At 35.7% G+C, this 23,666-nt stretch overlaps 1 protein-coding gene across 3 annotated transcripts in view; it reads right to left on the bottom strand.

Annotated features, from left to right (window-relative positions):
* The window catches only part of CAMK4 (calcium/calmodulin dependent protein kinase IV), a 270,090-nt gene that overhangs the window by 138,915 nt on the left and 107,509 nt on the right, over window positions 1-23,666 (bottom strand). For all 3 annotated transcript variants that reach the window (XM_058277043.1, XM_058277046.1, XM_058277033.2), the window contains one exon: window positions 6,735-6,813. In XM_058277043.1, coding sequence (XP_058133026.1) covers window positions 6,735-6,813 — 79 coding nt within the window. The remainder of the gene's footprint in view (window positions 1-6,734; window positions 6,814-23,666) is intronic.

The raw sequence follows: 23,666 nt of genomic DNA, 5'->3' as shown, positions 1-23,666 counted from the left end.
AAGTTTTCCAAAGCTAGAAACTAGGGGCATTCCAAGAGTTGCTTAAGTACCAGGTCATATGATCAGAAATCTTTATTGAGGGCCATACTAAATTTTGTTTATAACAATAGTAAAGTATATAACCCAGTTTTAGCAGTAATTTTAAAAGCCCTCCTAAAATAATATAATTAATTTTATGCATCCAGAAACTCACAGTAATATGTCTGGTATTAATCATTACATAATTTTAAGTGGAGTTAATGAGTGGAATGGGTGTAGCTCAGTGGATAAGGGTCTGCTCCGCATATATGAGGTCCCAGGTTCAATCCCTGGTACCTCCTAAAACAAACAAGTAAATAAATTGACTTAATGAGAACGTTAGAGTGCATAGAATGAAGCGAGATTATTACAATATAAAATATCTGTGTGGGCCCAATACAATTAGTAATAAAAACAATGTTTGCCTTTTACTTCATGCTTCCTGTGTGCTAGGCATTATTTTACATAAATTGTCTCATTTTAATCTTCATAGAATGCTGTAAGCTAGATGTTTTCAAGCCCATTTTACAGTTGAGGAAACAGATTGAGAGATAGTATGTCACATGTAAGGTGACACAGACATTAAGTGCCAGATAGGATACTGAGCTCAGTCTGTCTGGGTGCAGGAGCTCTGAGTTACCACTCCTGCACAGCCATTCTTATGAGGTTCAGGACACTGAAAAGCTCTGAATTCAAACACTGAGACTGGCTCTCAGACTCACAAATTCTAAATGTAAACACTGAGATTGTATCTCAGACACAATACTGGATGCTTCATGAAAGAACATGGATTTTACAGGCAGATTAATGCAAACTTTTTCAAGGGTTGAGCAACACAGAAATTTCATCTGAATTCTAGGATTCAGATATCTGTCTCCATAAATTATTGTTGAGCACATTTTCCTTAAAGCTTCATTAGCTCCTTTTGAAAATGAGCCACACTGATCAGGCTGAAGTGTGATCATTTAAACATATCCTGAGGCATATACTTCTAAGGAAGAAAGGTAAAGCATGATTCATGAGAACTGCTCCTGAAATAATGACTCCATTATCGCCATGTCATTCCTCAAAGGTTGTGATTCCATTTAAGTCAGCAAAGTTCAGTCCAGGTTGAAGATTCCCTCTACTTAATCTGTTCAAATTTTGACACTTTCTTGAATGTTGTTTTTTTTTCCTTTTGTGCAGTTTTAAATTCAGCATATTCAAAAGTCTTGTAACAGGTTGAATATTGTAAATTACTGGTTTTCTCACTAGCTGTGTCTGTCAAAATCCTTTAATGCCCTAAAGTCTTTGGCTTGAAGAAGTAGCTTAGTAAATCTTGTCACTCTACCTCAATTTCTTCTAAATATCACATAAAATGGAAATGATTAAGAGCTCATGCATGAAGAAAAAAGCTTAGTCTTGCTTTTTTCACTCCCGATTCATGATTTACAAAGTTCAGAGTAAAAGGTTCACTGATATCTGTAAGCTGGTCTTGTGTACAATGGAATTAGGTATTTTATGTTCAATAAAAATGGAACTTTCTGTGAATTTATAATTATTTCCAAAAAAAAGTTAAAAATATAGGCCACTCCACCTAAGGGAAGAACAGCTGCCACTCTCAGTGATTAAACAACTTCTTCAGTACATGGACCCCTACTCATACAAAGTGGGAAAAAGTCAAATAAATAAAAAAGGAACTCCAATCCATTTTCCTCTTTTCTTTACTCTTATTTCTGTCAAAGCTCTATTTCTGTTAATGACACAATGAGAAAAATGCACATTTTTATAGGAAACTTTTTTTTCCCCCAGGGCAGTAAGATGTTAGTTCATCCATCATTTTCTACTTACTGGCATGCCAATACATCAATAAGAAAGAGTCGCTGATGTTCGTCATAACATGAAGAAACCACAAGACATTGACACATGGTGTCACATGGTGACACATGGTGTCACATGGTGTCAATGTTGAAGTATGTTTTCACCTAAATTTTTTTAAATTAAATTTTTTATCTTTAAAGAAGCTTTAGACTACATAAATGTTACATAAAAAATACAAAGGATTCCCATAAGCCCTTCTCCCTCCCCCTCCCACACTCTCCCACTTGGACAACGTCCTTCACCAGTGTGGTACATTTGTTACAATTGTTAAACACCCATCAAAACATTGCTACTAATCGTGGACTCTAGTTTACATTGTAAGTACAGTCTGTCTTGCACAATTTTGTAGGTTATGACAAAACATAATAGCCTGCATCCGCCATTGCAATGTCATCATTCAGGATGGAATATTACTTAGCTGTCTGAAGGAGTGCAGCATTAGCACGCTGGAAAGCATGGATGAACCTTGAAGACCTTATGTTGAGTGAAGTAAGCCAGGCACTGAAGGACACATTCTATCTGATCTCACTGATATGAATTAAGCAAACTAAGCATATAAAGTTTTTATTATGAGAATTTTCATATATATTGAAATGTTGAAATAGCAGAATGGACACTGGTATTCTCCCCTAAATTCAATAATTACTGATTTTTCCCATATTTCTTTTTTCACTCTCTCTAATTCTCTCCCCATATGCAAATGCATACATACAAACACACAAATTTTTTTCTGTATTTCTTTTTATTTATTCTCCACACCCCATCCCCCCACCATGGCTTGCTTATTGACTGCTCTCTGTATCCATTCGCTGAGTGCTCTTCTGTGCTTTTTCTTGTCTCCCTTTTTGTTGTATCACCTTGCTGAGTTGGCTCTCCATGGCATTGGCGAGCCAGCGGGTCTCCGTGGTGTGTGGGCAAGTTCTGCCTTCACAAGGTGGCACCAGGACACGAATGCAGGCCCTCCCATATAGACGGGAGCCCAACTGATTGAGCCACAGTCGCTTCCCTACACACACAATTTTTGTTGTTGTTTATTTGAAAGTAAGTTGCAGACATTATGACCCTGGCTGACATATTTTAATGTATTCTAATCCTTGAAATGTAGTTGTGTATATATAAAGTACATGGTATTATATCCATATGGGAGCTTAAACATATTTTTCTTATTATAATTAATTTCCCAGAAGGATAATTTATTAACCAAAGTATCTAGTTGTCTGAACATGACAATTTACTTTTTATACATTATTGATATTAACTCTGTCCTGGACCTTTTTACCACCATGATGTGGATTCTCCATAAGAGCCGGTGCTTTAGTGTGTCTTCCTCCAGACGCTTTGGGCCATTTGTCTTATTATGCACACATTTGAGTGTCTAATGGATTTTCAATGATTACCAGGGTACTTTTATGGGTGAGTAAGTTTCTTATAGCCAGTATAAGTTAAATCCATCTTATATTAAGCTGTGAGAAAGGGACTTAATAGTGAAACAAAATGAAATTTTGGTAAACTCCCCTAGAAAAGAACTTCCAAGTCCTGGGAAAGAGGGTTATTCTTATAAAAAAAATTAACTGTAAAGGATACAGGAAACTTTTTTGGACTTAAAAAGTGTTTATATATTAATTTAATCACTTATAAATGTGTTGAGTTTTCTTATGTTTATTAATTTTCTTAAGTGTATGATAAATTTCCCTCATCTTTATATACAAAACAAAGAGAATATTTTGAAATTCACCTTTTTAGAGATCCTCTCAAGATAGAGATAGATAGATAGATAGATAGATAGACAGATAGATAGATAGATAGATAGACAGTTTATCTTTCAGACCTTTTAGGTTTAGGTCTAAGTCATAAAATGAAGGCCTGAGGAATTATTCACTGGAGCAGTATAGTGGCCCCAATGTGGTTAGGTTGAAACACACAGAACTGACATTTTTGCAAGCCAAAAATGGTTTAATACTGGCAATTCCACGTGGTTCAACTTAACAGAGAAATTACATAAATAATTCAAGCTTTCCAAAACCCCCTTTTTAACTCAGGATCGTACTTTTGTCTGACTTCTCTAGGAAAATATCATTTTCCCTGCTTAATTTCCTCCCTGTAAATAGCTTTTTAGGCTTCATTCATTTCATTTAGTTAAGGAAATTTCACTATACATGACCTATATGGAATTAAACACTGGGGGTGATTGCACTTTAAGGTTTTGCGTGCTATTTTTTTTCATTTGCAGGTCTCTGTGCAGGGGTTGTCCTGGGAGACGGTACTGGGGTTCCATCTAATTCGTGTTCAAAGCTAAGGTTGCTCCAGGGGATTTTCTCTCATTCCATTCTGCACAGCAGTAACTTTGGTTGACAACATCTGTCTTACAAGAGTGCTCTGCAGCTCCATCTGACACTTGGTTCCTGTCCACATTCTCTTTGTGTCTGTCTTCTGCAGAAGATGTTTCCATAGCACAATTGGAGAAGAGAAGGCAGTCAGGGCAAACCAGAGCTTTATTTTCTCAATGAATATTGGTCATGGGTACACCAAATATCTCCATCTATCTCTTATTCCAATTCACTGAAAGCTTTTTGACATAAGCCAATATTCTCTAAACCAATCTTTTGTCCCTTGGAATTCTTGAAAATTCACAAGTCACTTCTGAGCATTTATTATATTTCCTTTTCTTTCTTTTTTTTTTAAGATTTATTTATTTTATTTATTTCTCTCCCCTTCCCCCCACTCCGGTTGACTGCTCTCTGTGTCTATTTGCTGCGTTTTCTTCTTTGTCCGTTTTTGTTGTCAGCGGCATGGGAATCTAAGTTTCTTTTTTGTTGTTGTTGCGTCATCTTGTTGTGTCAGCTCTCCCTGTAGGTGGCACCATTCTTGGGCAGGCTGCACTTTCTTTCATGCTGGGCGGCTCTCCTTATGGGGGCACTCCTTGCGCGCATCAGCACTGCGTATGGGCCAACTCCCACGGGTCAAGGAGGCCCTCCCGCGGACCTCCCATGTGGTAGACAGACGCACTAACCACTGGGCCAAGCCCACTTCACATATTTCCTTTTCAAAGGTTCCTCAACTGTGAAAAATATAACCAACTCACAAATTTCATGGACTTTTTTATCCAGCAAAAAAAAAATACAATCAACTCCAAAAACACCTTGTGACTACTGTTAAAGTATGTCAAGTTATTTGCATCAAAATTATATAATTAATAGGAAATTTAATTTCATAATATTTTTAATAGTCCTTAGTCCTTTAGGAGTCCTTTAGGAGAAAATTCCAAGCCTTACCAATTCAAAAGACTCCCCTACATTTTGGAATAACTTAATCCATGGAGTACACCAATAGGAAATCAAGAATATGGAATTTATAAGTAACAATTGCCATTTAAATCATTATCTTCTTCAGGTAAGCTGTTTTCTGTCATTTTGCTATGGTTTTACATTCTAACAGATTGTTTCAAAATGCTATTCTATTTCTACTCTGAAAAACCTGTGTCATTATGCTCTTCTCCAATATATGAGTTTCTAAAATTTCCCTGTGCCAGACAATACATAAACACCTGGTGATAATAAGTTTCATTTAGGAAAAAAAAAATCCGTTGGCCTAAAAGAGGCATCGTTTGACTTCAAAATTTATGATACTTCTCTCCTCATGATATTTTACAACTGGATTTTCAAAAGCTAAAATGCAATTCACATAAAACTTCAATAAGGAAGAAGGTGTTATGAAAGAATATCTTGTTTTTTTTGTGGTTATAAGGGGGCATTAAGAAAGAACAGGGGAAGCGGACTTGGCCCAATGGATAGGGCATCTGCCTACCACATGGGAGGTCTGCAGTTCAAACCCCAGGACTCCTTGATCCATGTGGAGCTGGTCCATGCGCAGTGCTGATGTGCGCAAGGAGTGCCGTGCCATGCAGTGGTGTCCCCTGCATAGGGGAGCCCCAAGCGCAAGGAGTGCGCCCCATAAGGAGAGCTGCCCAGCGCAAAAGAAAGTGCAACCTGCCCAGGAATGGCACCGCACACACGGAGAGCTGACACAACAATATGATGCAACAAAAAGAAATACAGATTCCCAGTGCCGCTGATAAGGATAGAAGCAGTCACAGAAGAACACATAGCGTATGGACACAGAGAGCAGACTACTGGGGGGTAGGGTGGGCAGGGGAGAGAAATAAATAAATAAATATTAAAAAAAAAAAGAACAGGAGGGCATTAAAATGACGAAATACTCTCTGTGGCACAGAGAGAATTACACAGGTGTTGGCATTTATATTGTGAACTCTCACCTGGTAAATTTCTTATTCAACAGAGATGAGCCCAAGTGACTTTTGCCTCCTCAGCACATATAGTACAGAGCAAGGATAAGCAGCTCCAAAACGAAATTCTTACCTTTTCTCAAAATGCAAATTTCAAGATGAGGGAGGTGTTCAGTTTCAGAAACATTATAATTTGTTCAATTGTACTTTACTGAAGCAAGTTTAACATCTGAAAATCTAGGCAAATTAGGAGCTGATGACTCCTTTCACAAATCCATCTATTTGTGACTAATTTAGGATTTTTTAAAATAGCAAACTCTTCCAGTATATTAAAACATGATATTTTCAAGAGCATGGCTGATAGTCAAAGCAAGGTTTAGCTATCAACAATAAATGTTTTCTCTTTCCACTCTCCTCCTCCTCCCAACCGTATCAAATCTGAGCTCCAGTCACTATCAAAGAGCCACATAGGTCTCATCAGACAGCAAGATATTTGGTTTCACTCTCACAATCAAGATTTCTAACCAGTCAGTTGCACACAGCAGCTCCCTGGCCCCTTTTCCAGATCACCAGGTCTCTTAGAGATGCTATTATATAATGAAAAAAAACTTACTGTTTTCTTTAACACTTTGAGAGCATAAGGCTTCTGGGTCCCCTTCTGTTTGCATCTGTACACAATGGATGTAGCACCCCTTGAGGGGGAAAAACAAAAACAAAAAGAAAACATTATGCTCTGGACACTGAATTGAAGGGGAAAGCTTGAAAATCTGTATCTCTTGCAGTTAACTCTCATAACAAAGGCTTATAAATTCTTTTATTGAACCAGCCCAAAATGTTGAAAGTATTTTTTTCTCATTACTGAATATAGTTTGCTCAAAAAAACTGTAGAATTTCCAGTCTGCTCTTTTCTTCCCACCCAACCTTTTTGCAACACCTAGGGCTGCCACATTAAGTAGGTTCTGGAATAAACCAGGTACTCAGGTAAACATAGCTTTTGGAGTATACCCATCCAATTCCAGAATCCCTGAGCTTTCCAAAGGTATGTGTCTGGAGTAAAATATTTGAACAGACACTTCACCAAAGAATAAATGTGACCGGCAAATAAGCACAGGAAAAAGCCCACCATCATTAATTATTAAGAAATCGCATATTAAAATCACAATGTGATACCAATACACACTTAGAACTGATAACAAAACTAGTAATAATTGACAATATCATGTGCTGCACTGGAAATCTTGAACATGGCTGGTAGATAACAGCTTGGCAGTTTATAAATTTAAGCATCCCTTACCATATGACCCATCCATTCCACTCCTAGGTATTTATTCAAGTGAGATGAAAACCTATGTTTGCTCACAAAACTTAAACAAGAATGTTTATAGCAGCTTTATTCAGAATCATCAAAACCTGGTAACAACTGAAAAATCCCTCAACTGGGGAATGGATTAACAAACTATGATACATCCATATAATGGAATGCTAGCCAGAAATAAAAAGGAACAAACTAGTGTACATGCAATAACTTGGATGAATCTCAAATACAATTTTCACTAAGTAAAAGCAGTTAGATTAAAAATACTATCTACTGTATGACTTCATTTATTCTAATATTCCTGGAAAGACAAAACAATAGGTCCAAAAAACAGATCATTGGTGCATCCCAGGAAGATGGCATTAGAGTAAGTCAGCAGAACTCACCACTCTTACAAAAAACAATGGAGAAAAGGATGGAAGCTGTCCACAGCAGCTGCTTTGGGGGTCCGCAGACCAGAGGAAGGTTGCGCATTGTCCAGGAGGATGTGGGACAGAAAGACAAAGAGGCAGAAATGAAAACTGAGTTACTCACTCCTGAAGTAGGGAATATGACCATTCCCCATCCTCAAGGCAAAGAGTTTCAGTAAAACCTGTGATTAAGAAGGGAGTAGATGTTTTCCACCTCAGGAGAGAAAGTTTTCCTCCCCGGAAAGAGGGAAGAGTGGCAGAGGACTGAGTGGGGTTTCTCTCCAGCAAGTTTAAACAGCAGGTTGTGGCTTTGAATTGTGGCTCTAATCAGGGCAGAAATACCAACTGGAGGAGTATGGAGGAGACAATTCAATGGAAAGGTTTGCCGAAGAATACCATTTGCTGACACGTTAGTAAGGTGAAGGGGGGAAAAGGCTTTTTGGAGTCTCTCCAGTCCCTAATCCCTGGTCCCCTATGGATCTCATCTGTGGCACACAAGTGGATCTCTGGCCCTGTTTTAATAACTTAAACAGGACAATTTTTAAGATTTAGAATAAGCTGATCCCAAAATCAAAGAAGAGCAATGAAACAAAATCACTCAACTCTACAATCCTAGCCAAGAGAGAAACTGAGAATCAGAGTAAACTCACCAACATAATCAGATGCCTTAGACATCAGCAAAAAATGACAAGTCATACTAAGCAACAGGAAGATATAGCCCAGTCAAAGGAACAAATTAAAAATCTTGATGAAGCAAAGGATTTAAAATCACTAATCAATGATGTTCACACAAACTTCCTAAATAAACTCAGAGTTGAAGGAGACCATTGCTAAAGAGATAAAGGATATTAAGAAGACACTGTGTGAGCATAAAGAAGAATTCAAAAGCTTGTAAAGGAACGTTTCTGATCTTTTAAGAATGAAAAAACATAATGGATGAGATTAAAAATAAGTTAGAGCAAATTTGAAATGGCAGAAGAACAAGTAAGTGAATTAGAAGACAGATATACAGAACACCAGACAGAGAAAAGAATGGAAAAAATTGAACAGGGTCTTAGGGAATTGAATGACAGCATGAAAAATACAAACATATGCATTATGATGTCCTGCAAGGAGAAGATAATGAAAAAGAGGCAGAAATGTTATTTGAAGAAATAATGGCCCCAAATTTCTCAACCCTTATAAAAGGCATAAATATTAATACACAGGAAGGACAATGTACTCCAAACAGAATAAACCTAAATAGATTCTACTCTGAGCCACATACTATTCAGAATATCAAATGTCAGAGAAAAAGAGAGAATTCTAAAAGCAGCAAGAGAAAAGCAATGCATCACATACATGGTGTGTTCAATAAGACTAAGTGCAAATTTCTCATCAGAAACCATGGCAGTGAGAAGGTAGCAGTATGATAGATTTAAGATATTGAAAGTAAAAACTGTTAGCCAAGAATTCCATATCTGGTAAAACTGCCCTTCAAAATGAGGATGATTTTAGAGTCCTCACAGATAAACAGAAACTGAGACAGTGTCACCAAGAGACTAGACTTACAAGAAATACTAAAGGGAGTGCTGCAGCCTAAAAGAAAAAGACCATATAGAGAGACTTGGAGAAGAGTGTAGAAATGAAGATTATTAATAAGGGTAACTAAAAGGGTAAAAAGACAAAAAATAGTAAAATATGACAATGCAAAGCCAAAGGAGAAAATGGTCAAAGTAAGTAATGCTTTACAGTAATAACATTGAATGTTAATGGATTTAACTCACCAATCACAAGACACAGACTGGCAGAATGGATAAAAAATATGAGCTATATATTTGCTGTCTACAAGAGACTCACCTTAGAAGCAAGGACACAAATTGGTTGAAAATGAAAGGGAAGAAAAACAGTAACCAAAAATGAGCTGGGGAAGCTATACAAATATTGGACAAAAGAGATTTTAAATGTAAAATTGTTAAAAGAGATGGAAAAGGGCATTATATAGTAATAAAAGGGGCAACACACCAAGAAGAAATAATAATTAATATTTATGAACCTAACCAGGGTGCCCCAAAATACATGATGTAAACACTGGCAAAACTGAAGGGAGAGGTATAAGTCTCTACAATAATAGTTAGAGACTTCTATACACTGCTTTTATATAGATGTGGAGTGGACACAACCATTCTAAGGTCCACAGGATGGAGGAATAGAGTATGGATTAGAGTGGACTTACTGATATTCTATTCATGAACTACTGTGATTAGTAATCAAAGAAAATGTGGCGTAGGTGTGGAGAAAGTGGCCATGGTGGTTGCTGGGGGTAGGGAGTGGGAGGAAGAGATGTGATGTGGGGGCATTTTTGGGGGTTGGAGTTGTCCTGGGTGGTGCTGCAGGGACAGTTACCAGACATTGTATGTCCTCCCATGGCCCACTGGGTTGACTGTGGGAGAGTGTGGGCTATGGTATGGACCATTGACCATGAGGTGCAGCAGTGCTCAGAGATGTATTCACCAAGTGCAATGAATGTCTCATGATGATGGAGGAGGTTGTTGTTATGGGAGGAGGAGTAGGGGGAGGGGAATGGGGGGTATATGGGGATCTCTTATATTTTTTGAATGTAACATTAAAAAAATAAATAAGGACAAAAAAACACACTGTTTTTATCAAGGGCTAGAACATCAGGACAGAGAATCAATAAGAAATCAGACAACTTAAATAATATTATATATGAACTAGACATAACAGATATATATACAGCATTGCAACCCAAAACAGCAGGATATACATTCTTCTCAAGTGCTTATGGATCTTTCTCCAGAATGGACCATAAATTGGGTCATAAAAGAAGTCTCAATAAGTTTTAAAAGATAGAAATTATACAAAGCATATTCTCTAACCATGATGGAATCAAGCTTGAAATCAGTAACAGTTGGAGAACAGAAACATTCACAAATATATGGAGGACAAACAACATATTCTTAAACAATCAGCAGGCCAAAGAAGAAACTGCAAGAGAAATCAGTTAATATCTGGAGATGAATGAAAATGAGAACACAACGTATCAAAATCTATGAGATGCAGTGAAGGCAGCACTGAGAGGGAAATTTATAGCACCAAATGTTTACATTAACAAAGAAAAAAGAGCTGAAATCAAAGACCCAATGCATATATGGAGGAACTAGAAAAAGAACAGCAAATTCATCCCAAACAAGAAAGAAATAACAAAGATTAGAGCAGAAATAAATGAAATTGAGAACAAGAAAACAATGGAGAGCATCAACAAAACAAAAAGTTGGTTCTTAGAGAAGATCAACAAAATTGACAAACACTTAGCTAGACTGACAGAAAAAAAAGAGAGGAAAAAAATAAAATCAGAAATGAGGAAGACATTATTACTGATCCCACAGAAAGAGGAAAGATCATAAGAAGATACTATGAACAATTGAATGCCAACAAATTAGACAACTTAGATGAAATGGATGACTTTCTAGAAACACATAAACTACCCAAACTAATGTGAGAAAAAAATAGCAGATCTCAACAAACCAGTCTACAAGTAAAGAGACTGAATCAGTCATCAAAAACCTTCCAAAAAAGAAAAGCCCAGGATTAGATGGCTTCACAGGTAAATTCTACCAATCATTTCAAGAATTAATATCAATCCTGCTCAAATTCTTCCAAAAAATTGAAGAGGAGGGAACACTACCTAAATCATTCTGTGAAGCCATCACCCTAATATCAAAGCCAGATAAAGACACAAGAAAAGAAAATTACAGACCAATCTCTCTAATGAATATAGATGCAAAATCTACATCTAAATACTTGAATGTACTAGCACATGAGAAGAAATACTGGAATCCAACTAAATACTCAATTCCAACAGCAGATGAAAAAAATTATACACTGTGATCAAGTGAGTTTTATCCCGGGTATGCAAGCATGGTTCAACACAATGAAATTAATTAATGTAATACACCACATTAACAAATTAAAGGAGAAAAATCACATGATTATCTCAAATGCAGAAAAGGCATTTGACAAAATCCAGCATCCCTTTCTTGATAAAAACACTCCAAACTGTAGGAATAAAAGGAAACTTCCTCAACATGATACAGGGTATATATGACAAACCTTCAGCCAACATCATACTCAATGGTGAAAGGCTAAAAGTTTTCCCCCTAATAATCAGGTACAAGGATGCCCACCGTTAACACTGTTATTCAACATTGTACTAGATGTTCTCACTAGTACAACTAGGCAAGAAAAAGAAATAAAAGAATTCCAAATAAAAAAGAGATAAAATTTTCAATATTCTCAGATGACATGATGCTATATTCAGAATACTGAAAAATTGGCATGGAAACTATTAAAGATAAAAATGAGTTCAGCAAAGTGACAGGATAGAATATCAACATGCAAAAATCAGTAGTGTTTCTATACACTAGAAATGAACAATCTGAGAGGGAAATCAGGAAACAAATTCCATTTTCAGTAGAAACTAGAAGAATCAAATATCTAGGAATAAATTTAACCAGGGATGTAAAGGATCTGTACTCAGATAACTACAAAATATTGCTAAAAGAAATTAAAGAAGACCTAAATAAATGGAAGGGCATTCTGTATTCATGGATTGGAATACTAAATAGTGTTAAGATGTCAATTCAAACTGATTAACAAACTGATTGATCAACTCAATCCTAATCAAAATTCCAACATCCTACTTTACAGAAATGGAAAACTCAATTACCTAATTTATTTGGAACAGAAAGGGACCCCAAAGAGCCAAAAATATCTTTAAAAAGAAGAATGAGGGGGTGGGGTGGGAGGGTATAAGGGAACCTCTTATATTTTTTAATGTAACATTATTTGTGATCTATGTATCTTTAAAAAATAATTAAAAAGGAATAATAAAAAAGAAAAAACAAAACAAAACAAAAAAGAAGAACAAAGTCAATGGACTCACACTTCCCATCTTTAAAGCATGTTACAAAGACACAGTGGTCTAAACAGCAAGGTATTGGCATAAAGACAGACATATAGATCAAATGGAATCTAATCGAGAGTTCAGAAATAGACCCTCCCCTCTAGAGTCAATTGACTTTTGACAAGGCTACCAAGCCTACTCAACTGGGACAGAAGAGTCTCTTCAACAAAGGGTGCAGACGGAATTGATTATCCATATTCAAAAGAATGAAAGAGGATCCCTAACTCACAACTTAGACAAATATAAACAAAAAACTCCTAGAAGAATATGTAGGAAGGCATCTTCAAGATCTTGTGGTAGGAGGTGGTTTCTTAAACCTTACATCCAAAGCATGAGCAATGAAAGAAAAAACAGATAAATGGACTTTCTCAAAATTTAATGCTTTTGTACTTCAAAGGACTTTGTTAAGGGGGAAAGGCAGCCTACTCAATGGGGTAAACTATTTGGAAACTACATATCTGATAAGGGTTTAATATCCATGATATATAAAAAGATTGTACAACTCAATGATAAAAACTCAAATGACCTAATTAAAAACTAGGCAAAAGACATGAATTGGCATTTTTCCAAAAGAGGAAATACAAACAGCAAAAAAGTACATGAAAAGATGTTCAACATCACTAGCTACTAGGGAAATGCAAATCAAAATTACAATGAGATATTTTCATACACTTATCAGAATGGCCACTATTTAAAAAGCAGAAAATTACAAGTGTTGGATAGGTTGTGGAGAAACAGGAATGCTTATTCACCACAGGTGAAAGTGTAGAATGGTGCAGCCACTGTCCAAGACTGGCAGTTCTTCAGAAAGTTAAATGTAGAGCGGCCATACTATCTGGAAATTCCTCTCCTAGGTATATACTCAGAAGAACTGAAAGTAGGGATGCAAACAGACATTTGCACACAGATGTTCATAGCAACATTATTTACAATTGCCAAAAGATGGGAACAAGCCAGTTGTCCATCAACAGAATGGATAAACAAAATGTACTATATGCAAAAGATTGAATGTTATTCAACTGTAGGAAGAAATGAAGTCTTGATACATGTGACAACATGGATGAACCTCAAGGTTGTTATGTTGAGTGAAATAAGTCAGACACAAAAGGATGAATATGTATACGATGTCACTAATATGGACCTAATATAGTGAGCACAATCTTGGGAGTTAATAGCTAAAAGATTGGTCACCAGAAGATAGAATGAGGATGGAGAATGGAGAGCAATGGCTTGATCTGTAAATGCTTGCAATTAGATAGAGGTGACATGACACATTAGAGTGAATGTAATTAGCAGTGCCAATGTGGGGTGTGACTGTGGTTGAAAGGGAAAGTTTAGGGTTGTGTATGTCACTAGAAGAAAAGCTAAAGGATGAAACATGGGACTGGATAGCTTTGTGAATCCTGTTATAAATGATGAATGTGATTAATAGTACTAATTAAGAATGTTCTATGAAGCTGAACAAGTGTATATTAATATTGAAAGATGTTAACAATAAGGTGGTATCTGAGCAAAAATGCACCTAAAGCAAACTATGGATTGTAGTGAATAGTAATATGTTAGTGTTTTTCATCTCTTTAAAAAAAAAAAAATTATCATAAGTAACAGAAACCAAAGACAAAAGTACTGCATATTGCTTGACTCCACTTACATAGAATTAAAATACAAATAAATTTTTAGTGATAGAATTAGTGGATTTGTGTGGCAGGGTATTGATAGAGGAACTGAAAGGAAACAGGGGTGTTGTTTTTTTTTTCTCTTTTTGGAGTAATGAAAATGCTCTAACATTGATTGTGGTGATGAATGCATAACTTTGTGATATACCATATCCATTGAATGTACACTTTGTATGGACTGTATGGTATATGAATATGTATTAATACAATTGCTTTTAAAAAACAGATCAGTCATTGCCTGGGACTCAGAAGAGGTGGAGAGGTTGACTAAAAATGGACAATGAGTTGACTATCAATTTTTAAGCCTGATATAATGGTTCTTTAGTAGTTAATTGTGATTGTGGTAGTGTTTACACAACTATATACATTTGTCAAAATAGGCAGAGATGTATACTAAAATTAATTTTACTGTATCTAAATTTGTATTTAATAAAAATGTAGCAAAAAATCTTTCCAGGAAAACCATATTGTTCAGAGGTAAGATTAAAAATCATAGTACTAAAATGTAGCCTACAATAGTCAACCTATTCTATTTTCATTAAACAGGTTACTAGTGGAATTTAAAATAAAAGAAAGTAAGAAGAAAGGGAAGGAAATATATGAAAAAGTGACTTGCAAACACTAAAGACAACTAAAAATTTGATTTTCATTTTTATATCAATTGAAAAACTTAAAATTGATCAAGAATTCATGTAAAAGAAAATATATTAAATAGTATACATTCCTTAATTTCTCCATTACATTAAATTATCCAACTGATAGTTTTAATATATAAATCAGTATATCTTAACAAACACTTTTTATCTCTAAGATCTAATAAAATGGTTTAACAAAAAGATTTAATAAAATCTTGATTAACATGAGGACAAAAGTATGTTAGAAATAGCTTTTTGAAAGGCTAGAAATATTAAATTAAAAGAATAAAACAACCTAGAAAAATGTATGTGAAAACATTTCAGGAATTTCTCCAAAGATATAATATATATTCTTTGCTGAAATTCAGCAGTTGGTTTACGTATATAAATATAATTCAGTATGCCTTTTTATAAAGTTAAAAATTACTTCAATACACAGTACAACAATTTTTAATATGAAAAGAACATTTTGTTATAAGATTTTTGTCTTCACTTCAAAATAGATTATATAAAGGGAGAATCACCATAAAATTGCCTGAAATCCAAAGGAAGTAAGGGGATTTTAGATAAGAAGACATTATATTCATGGAGCTATTCAACTGATAATAAAAGCTTCACTGCTCATGTCTATTCATTTATAACATATTTTTTAACAAAAAGTGCCAGCGAATACAGGAATTTTTCCAGTTAGAATTCTTTTCTACTATAATTTTGATGAGAAAGAAAATCAATATTCTTTTAGAGTATGAGCTGTTCATTTCTGATTTCATATTGATTTTCTTTAACAGAAACGTTGGAAAAATCATTTTTGAGCTCTAGGCTTATCTAACTTGGCTGGTTATTTTTTAAAAATATTCAAAAGGAAAAAGTTAAAAATATACCACCATATTTTTCATTGCATAGAAAGATGAAAAAGTAGACAAATCCGTATGTGTCTGTAAAATCATGAAGTGTTTGTACATAACCATAATACTATATATATACACACATTATGTATATAATGTATATTACACATACATACAATATATATACATTATTGCTCCTATAAAGTTGTTAAGAAACACCTAATGTTGGTACCTGGTACTATGTGTCAAACTTCCAGATGTAAGGAAGAAGCCCCAGATGTCAGAAGTTTAAAACACAAAGCTTGCTATCACATTTAAGACTGCTTAGTACAAAAAAAGGGGACTCCATCCTACATTCTACTTTTAAATGTGTCTTATGCCCAACACTTAAGGAATAATTATCTAAATTTCCATTTCACTTCTGTTTTAACAGTTTTTTCCCATACTCTCACCCCTCTCTCCTCCTTTCTTGTTTTAAAGAAAGAGATAAGTTTACATTTTTTTTTTTTTCCTCCAGAAGAAACCCCAAAGCATTGACATAAATTGTCCACCCCTAAACTGAGATAACATATCTAAATGTGCTTTAAAGCCCTGCTGGAGATCAAACCTGGTTCAGAACAGAAGCAAGAAGTCAGAAGTCTGGATTCATAGCAATGTTTTAGGAAATTAAGATCTGATTGCACAATGTTAAAAACAATTTAGTGTCATGGGCGTTCTCCCATCAAGGAAGGTTAAAAATCAGAGTTGGCATTTTGGAGTGGGGCATTAGTGATTGTCTGACGAAAGCAAAAGAGCTTTCCTTCACTTGTCACCAAACCTACAATTTGCTCTTTTGAAATGCAAGAGAACTTCAGATACTGAATCTCTTAAAATATTTAAATCTGGAGGTAAGGTGGACTCTTCTGCTTTCTTGGCCCGAGCCATGTGTATTTGCCATGGTTATTAGACCTTATAAGTCAGTAAAGATTTCTACATTTTTAAAAAGTGGTCCTGAAATTGATTCAAAGAGTTTTGCTATCTTTTTTTATTTTCAAGGTAATGATAAAGTGTGTTTGGTTAAAGAAAATAGTTATAAGGAGGTGAAAAGGACAATCACCATACCAAGGAACTGAGAGAGTGTACAATTTCAAGCAAGGGAGTCCCATCCATCAGTCGTATGGGATTGAGGCCCCCTATCATTTAGAAGTGGAGTGGGCATCACCATCCCAGAATCCTGAGGATTGGGTACTAGAAGGGAATTACTGGTATTCTACTATAGACTTGTTGTGATTCTAGCAATGGATATCATTGATGAGGAGTCAGTGGCTGCTGGAGATGCTGAAGGCAGGGAGAGGTAAAAAGAGGTGTAATATGGGGGCATTTTCAGAACTTGGTATTGTCTTGAATGTCATTACAATGACAGATATAGACCATTATATATCCTGCCATAACCTACAGAATTGAGTGGGAAAGAGTGTAAACTACAAGGTAAACTATAATCCATGCTTAGTGGCAATGCTCCAAAATATGTTCGTCAATTGCAATGAATGTACCACCCTAATGAAAGAAGATGTTAATGTGGGGAAAGAGGGAGTGGGACATATGGGAATCCCTTATTTTTGTGTGTGCAACATTTTGTGTAATCTAAGTATCTTTAAAAAAATTAAAAATATATTTCAAAAAAAGTCTTCCACAGTAAACAGTGCCTCAAGTAGGAATGTTCCTGGAGGGCTCTAGAGACATCTAGATACTACAGGCTTAGCAGACAACCCCAGGAAATTGGCACTCTATCAGTGGGCCTTACCTTGGAATATACAATAAGCTATCTCACCCAATGTACCAGAGTTAGACTCATTTATAATTTTTACACACATGGTTCTTCAGTCCCATTTATTCAAATATATAATTAGCACTATACCCATTAAATATATGTCTCAGAGACTTAAATCTTCCAGATGTTCACCTATCTGCCAGCTCATCAGAGTTGCCCAGGAAACTAACAAAAGGATGATGATGGACAGCATCCATCCCAAGAAGCATAGAGTGTCTGCAACAGCAAGACAGTTCCATCCAGCTGTCCCATGGGATCTAAGCCCCCTCTCAATCGGCAGCAGACTGGGCATCACCACCCCCAAATGCTCAAGATTGAGAAATGAACAAACATAAGTGGGGAGTGCAATTATGGACTAAAGTAGACTTATTATTATTTTAGTAATGGAAGAACTTGTGACATTGATATAAAGACAGTGACCACCAGAAGTTCTAAGGAGAGGAAAGGGAAGAAGAGTTGTAACATGGGGAATTTGTGAGGCATTGGAATCATTCTGCCTGATACTGCAATGATGGATACAAGCCATTATACATTTTGACAAAACCTAACAAACTTATGTTCTCAATCATGATTGTGGAGATAAAGCATCTTCACACATTTATCAGATCTTCTCATTATTTGCTTCAAAATACTTAATGCTTCATAATGTTAGTCATTTTCAATTAATCAGACATTTTGTGAATAGTAGTTTGTTTTTCTTTTCTCTGTGGGTATGTGCACATGCAAGAATCATATCCAGAACTGAATTTCCAATCAACCATTTAATGTTGTAATTCCTCATGAGTATAGGAATTGTTTTGCTTTGCACCCATTTCCTCCATTCCTAACCCTTCACGTCTATTATAAAATCAACTATAATTATATATTTAATGTGTACCCATCCAACCCAACTTCCACACTTTCATTTAAGGTTATGTGTATTAATACACAAAAAATATTTATAACATCGTTTTACATATACTACTTATCAAAATTTATAGAAATGTTGTAACTATAAATTTCTGTCCTCAACTTCCATTTTTTCACTCAACATCATGTTCTGATGATCATTGATCGAATTAAGACCTCTTAATTGCTTCTATTGAATGAATACACACATTTTATTTATTTCAATCTGCCCTTGATGAACATTTAGGTTGTTTTCAGTTTTTAACTATTTTAAACCAAAGTTTAATGAAGTTCCTATAACAGTTTCTCTGCAATCTAGTTCTGACTCTCTAATGGGCCTCTCACCTTTCCTTCTGTTTTGGGAACTCTTTTGATTTAGGAAGTAAAAGCACTGACATAGTCAACCCTAAGGTCTAGTGCATCACCCAATTGTATATGGCCAGCCCAAGAGTACCTGACAGCAGAGGAATCTCAGCTTATCGAGTCAAACTTGCATTTTCAAATATTACCAAGGATGGGATATAATTAATAATGAAGGACTCGAAAAGCTAATTAATTATTTACAGTTAGCCTACTTTTAAGGATGATGTTGTTATAGATTGTAGGAAAAGGATGCTTAACTTGAGCGAGTGTAGCAGTATTCAGTCACATTTTCAAAAGCAGCTGAATTCACTGTTATTCTCAAAGTAGAATTAGATTTAATTTAGTGAAAATGTTTGAGCATTTTGCTAGGCATTGAAGGAGATTTTTATACTGATGGTTCTTGCTCTGAATGGATTTGCAGTAATATATCAGGATAAGAAAAAAATACATAGGTAACTTTTTTAAAAAGTAGACCAATTTCCAAGAAAGAGTAAGACTATTTGGAATATTTGTGCAATATAACTTTATAATTAATTGTCCAAATCTGAATGCTTTTGCAGGAGGAGAGCCATAATTATGCCAAAATCACAGACATAAGTCTGGGCTGGCTCTGGTAAACAGGTTCCTTTACTACTGAGGAGTAAGTAGAAGGAAAGAGCTGAGACCCTTCTTGTAGAAAGGTAAATTTAAACTGGCCTTCAAGGTGGATGGAGACTGACAAATGCAAGCGCATAGCTGGGGAGGATTCTATGCATATGGCTTGCTTGAGCCTAGGTAGTAAAGCTGGAGGGTGCACAGGAGTAATTCGACCTTAATAGACTATTTGCCTGCATGGGAAATATGGAAGAATATGTACTAGGATGTTTGGATGGAAAACTAGGCATGCAGATGGAGGATGGATTGGAAGAAGTAGCCAGAGGCAAGATTAGTTGATGACCCAACTATAAATAAAGATTTACTAATCTTCAGCACATGCTTGTAACTGTTTTCTTCTTATATAGACATAAAATAATTTGTACAATGCTACATTATACATCATAGTTAATACTATCCTGGCATAGGCATATCACAGGGTGAGCAATGCTATGACTGGCAGTTATTGAGCATGGTGTTACATAAATGTAAATTATATCAGGATGGTTGGTAGTTATATTCAAATCATCTATATTCTTTATTTGTTTGCCTACCTGTTCTATCAATACTGAGAAAGGGGTATTAAAATTCTCATCTTTGTACATTTGTCTATTTCTTTATTTTCTGTCAATTTTTTCTTTATGTTATTAGTTGCATACACATTTAGGATTGTTATGTCTTTCTGATGTATTGACCATTTTATCATTATGAAATGCTCCATTATCCTTAGGAAAGTTCTTTTTCTTAAAGTCTACTTTGATACTAAAAAAGTCACACTCACTTTCTTATGTTTACAATATGAATGGTATTTCTTTTTCTACCATTTTATTTTCAACCTATTTGTGTATATTTAAAGTGCATCTTTTGTAGACAATATATGGTTAGATCTTGATTTTTTTCTATCCAATCTGACAATCTCTGTCTTTTAATCATGGTTTAGTTCATTTATATTTAATACTATTATTGTTATGATTGGATTTCAGTCCAGCATCTTGCTTTTCAGTTTTTATTTCTTTCCTCAGTTTTCTTCTTTTTTCCCTCCTTTTCTGGCATCATTTGGGTTCATTGGTAATTTTTGAGTATTCTATTTTATCACCTCTCTTGACTTTAAAGCTATACTTCCTTGTTTTATTTTGTTAATTGATCCTCTAAATATTAGTATATTCACCATTAACTTATCATAGTCTACTAATAATTATTAATGTAAAATATAAGAACCTTAAAACAGCGTAATTCCATTTACTTCCTCTTCTTCTCTTCCTGTCCTTTGGAATATTGCTTTCATATATTTTTTGATTTTGATTTAAATGTTCAGTTGGTTTTTAAATTTATTATGGAAAAAAAATGAGTTTTTAAATACTTATCCACATTCTTTCTATTTCTAATGTCCTTCATTTCTTCCTACAAATTTGAATTTCCATCTGCTATTATTTTCCTTCAGGCCGAACAAGTTTTAACATTACTTGTGATTTATGTGTGCTGACAGGGAATTCTCTCAGAGTTCATTTATTTTTTAAATGTCTTTATTTTATCATCATTATTGGGAGATATTTCATTTTCTGGGATGACAGGTTTTGTTTTGTTTTTGTTTGTTTGTTTACCTTCAGACACTGTCTTCTGGCATCCTTTTATTTATTTATTTTTTGATGAGACATCAACTATCATTCATATAATCTTTCCTTAGAATATGTTGTATCTTCTTTCTTTGGATGCTTTTAAGGCTTTCATTTCTTTGATTTCTATCTGTTTGACTCTATGCTTAAGTTTGCTTTTCTTTGCATTTATTAAGTTTGCTGCTCAATGAATTTTTAAATTTGTAATGCTCTTTACTAAATTTGGGAAACATTTCATCAAGCATTTCTTCAAATATTTTTCTTTCCTGTCCTTCTGGGACATCTGTTACATGTCCTGATATTTTCCCACAAGTTACTGAAGCTCTGTTCCTGTTAACCAATTGTTTTTCTCTCTATTCTTCGGATTAGATAATTTCCATTGATTTTTCTTTAAATTCACTAACCCTTTCTTCTGCTGCTTCCAATCCATTCTTAAGTTTATAAATTTTTAATTATATACAATGTATTTTCAAGTCTAAATTTCCATTATGTTACTTTTTATATTTCCATTTCTGTGCTGCTGAGATACCCCTTGGGCTTGCTATTATGCCCATATTTTCTTTTGTGTTCACATGTTCTTGAATGTATTTACAATAGCTGCTTTAGAACCTTCATGTGCTAATTCCAACATGTGGGTCATCTGCAGGCCTATTTTAAGTTATTATTACAGAGAACTTTCTTATGCACCTTTTTTTTTTTTTAAGATTTATTTTTTATTTATTTCTCTCCCCTTCACCCCTCCCCTGACCCTTCGCTGCCCACCCCATTGTCTGCTCTCTGTGTCCATTCACTGTGTGTTCTTCCATGATTACTTCTATCCTTATCAGCGGCACCGGGAATCTGTGTTTCTTCTTGTTGCGTCATTTTGTTGTGTCAGCTCTCCGTGTGTGCAGCGCCATACTTAGGCAGGCTGCGCTTTCTTTCACACTGGACAGCTCTCCTTACAGAGCGCACTCCTTGTACTTGGGGATCCTTGACGGGGAGAACACCCCTGCGTGACACGGCACTCCTTGCGCGCATCAGCACTGCACATAAGCCAGCTCCACATGGGTCAAGGAGGCCTGGGGCTTGAACCGTGGACTTCCCATGTGGTAGGCGGATGCCCCATCCATTGGGCCAAGTCCGCTTCCCTCTTATGCTTCTTTGAATGTCTAGTATTGTTTAGTTGTGTGATAAACATTTTCAAATTACATACTTTAGGGGGTCTGGATTATGTTATCTGATTTTGAAATGAGTTGACTTGTAAAAAAAATAGCAGACAGTTAAATTGCTGGAAAATCCATTCAAGCTTTGTTTCATTTGTTTGGAAAGAGCTGGTTGGGATTTTTCTTGGTTGTATGGCTTGGCCCTTGCTCTAAAATGTAGTCTTTACTTTTCTGATATGACCTTTTTGAGGTCTCAACCAAAAATCTGAGGTGTGCAGTCATGTTTTTCCACTTTGGCTTGACCAGAGATCCAATATGTTCTAGGAATTGGGGTTTTCTGATATTTATGTTAATTCTTATCCCTTCAAAAATGCTCCTGCTTAGCCTCATAAAGTCTCGCCCTGCCCTACTTTGGAATTTGTGGTCCTGAGTGTGATGGAGTAGGACACAGATGTGATCTTTCTACACATGCCTCTTCTGTCACTTTCACCGAACCTGTGGTTGGTGCTGGGGTTGGTGTATGCTCAGGAGACTTGAATCTCTGGACTGGCTATGTGCCAGCTGGGCTCTGAGCCTCAGCAGAGTTGCAACTCCTACTCTCTTGCTCATTGGACTTACCCAGGTCAGCTGACAGGGAGGTGAAGATGGTCAACCACCACACCAGGGAACTGAGAGCGCCTACAACTGCAAGCAGGAGAATCACACCCATCAACCACGTTGGATCTAAGCCCCCTCTCAATATAGAAGTAGAGTGGACATCACCATCCCAGGGTCCACAGGATGGAGGAATAAAATATGGATTAGAGTGGAATTACTGGTATTCTACCATAGAACCATTGTGACTCTAGCAATGGAAGAAATTGTATTATTGATGTGGAGAAAGTAGCTACAGTAGTTACTGAGGGCAGGGAGAGGGAAGAAGAGATATGATGTCGGGGCATTTTGGAACTTTGGAGCTGTCTTAAATGATACCACAGGGACAGATGCAGAACATTATATATCCTGCCATAACCCACCAAATGTACTGGGGAGGAGTGTAAACGACAATATAAACTATAATCCATGCAGTGCAGCAGTGCTCTAAAATGCATTTACCAAATGCAATGAATGTGCCACAATGATGAAAGAGATTGTTGATGTGGGAGGAGTGGCAGGGAGGGGCGGGTAGGGCGCAGGATATATGGGAACCTCTTATATTTTTTAATGTAACATTTTTTGTGATCTATATAGCCTTAAAAAAAAAGAC

Source organism: Dasypus novemcinctus, chromosome 2 (assembly GCF_030445035.2).
Source record: "Dasypus novemcinctus isolate mDasNov1 chromosome 2, mDasNov1.1.hap2, whole genome shotgun sequence".
Taxonomy (NCBI): domain Eukaryota; kingdom Metazoa; phylum Chordata; class Mammalia; order Cingulata; family Dasypodidae; genus Dasypus; species Dasypus novemcinctus.
The sequence above is the reverse complement of the archived record's forward strand: the minus strand, read 5'-3'. Positions and strand labels throughout refer to the sequence as shown.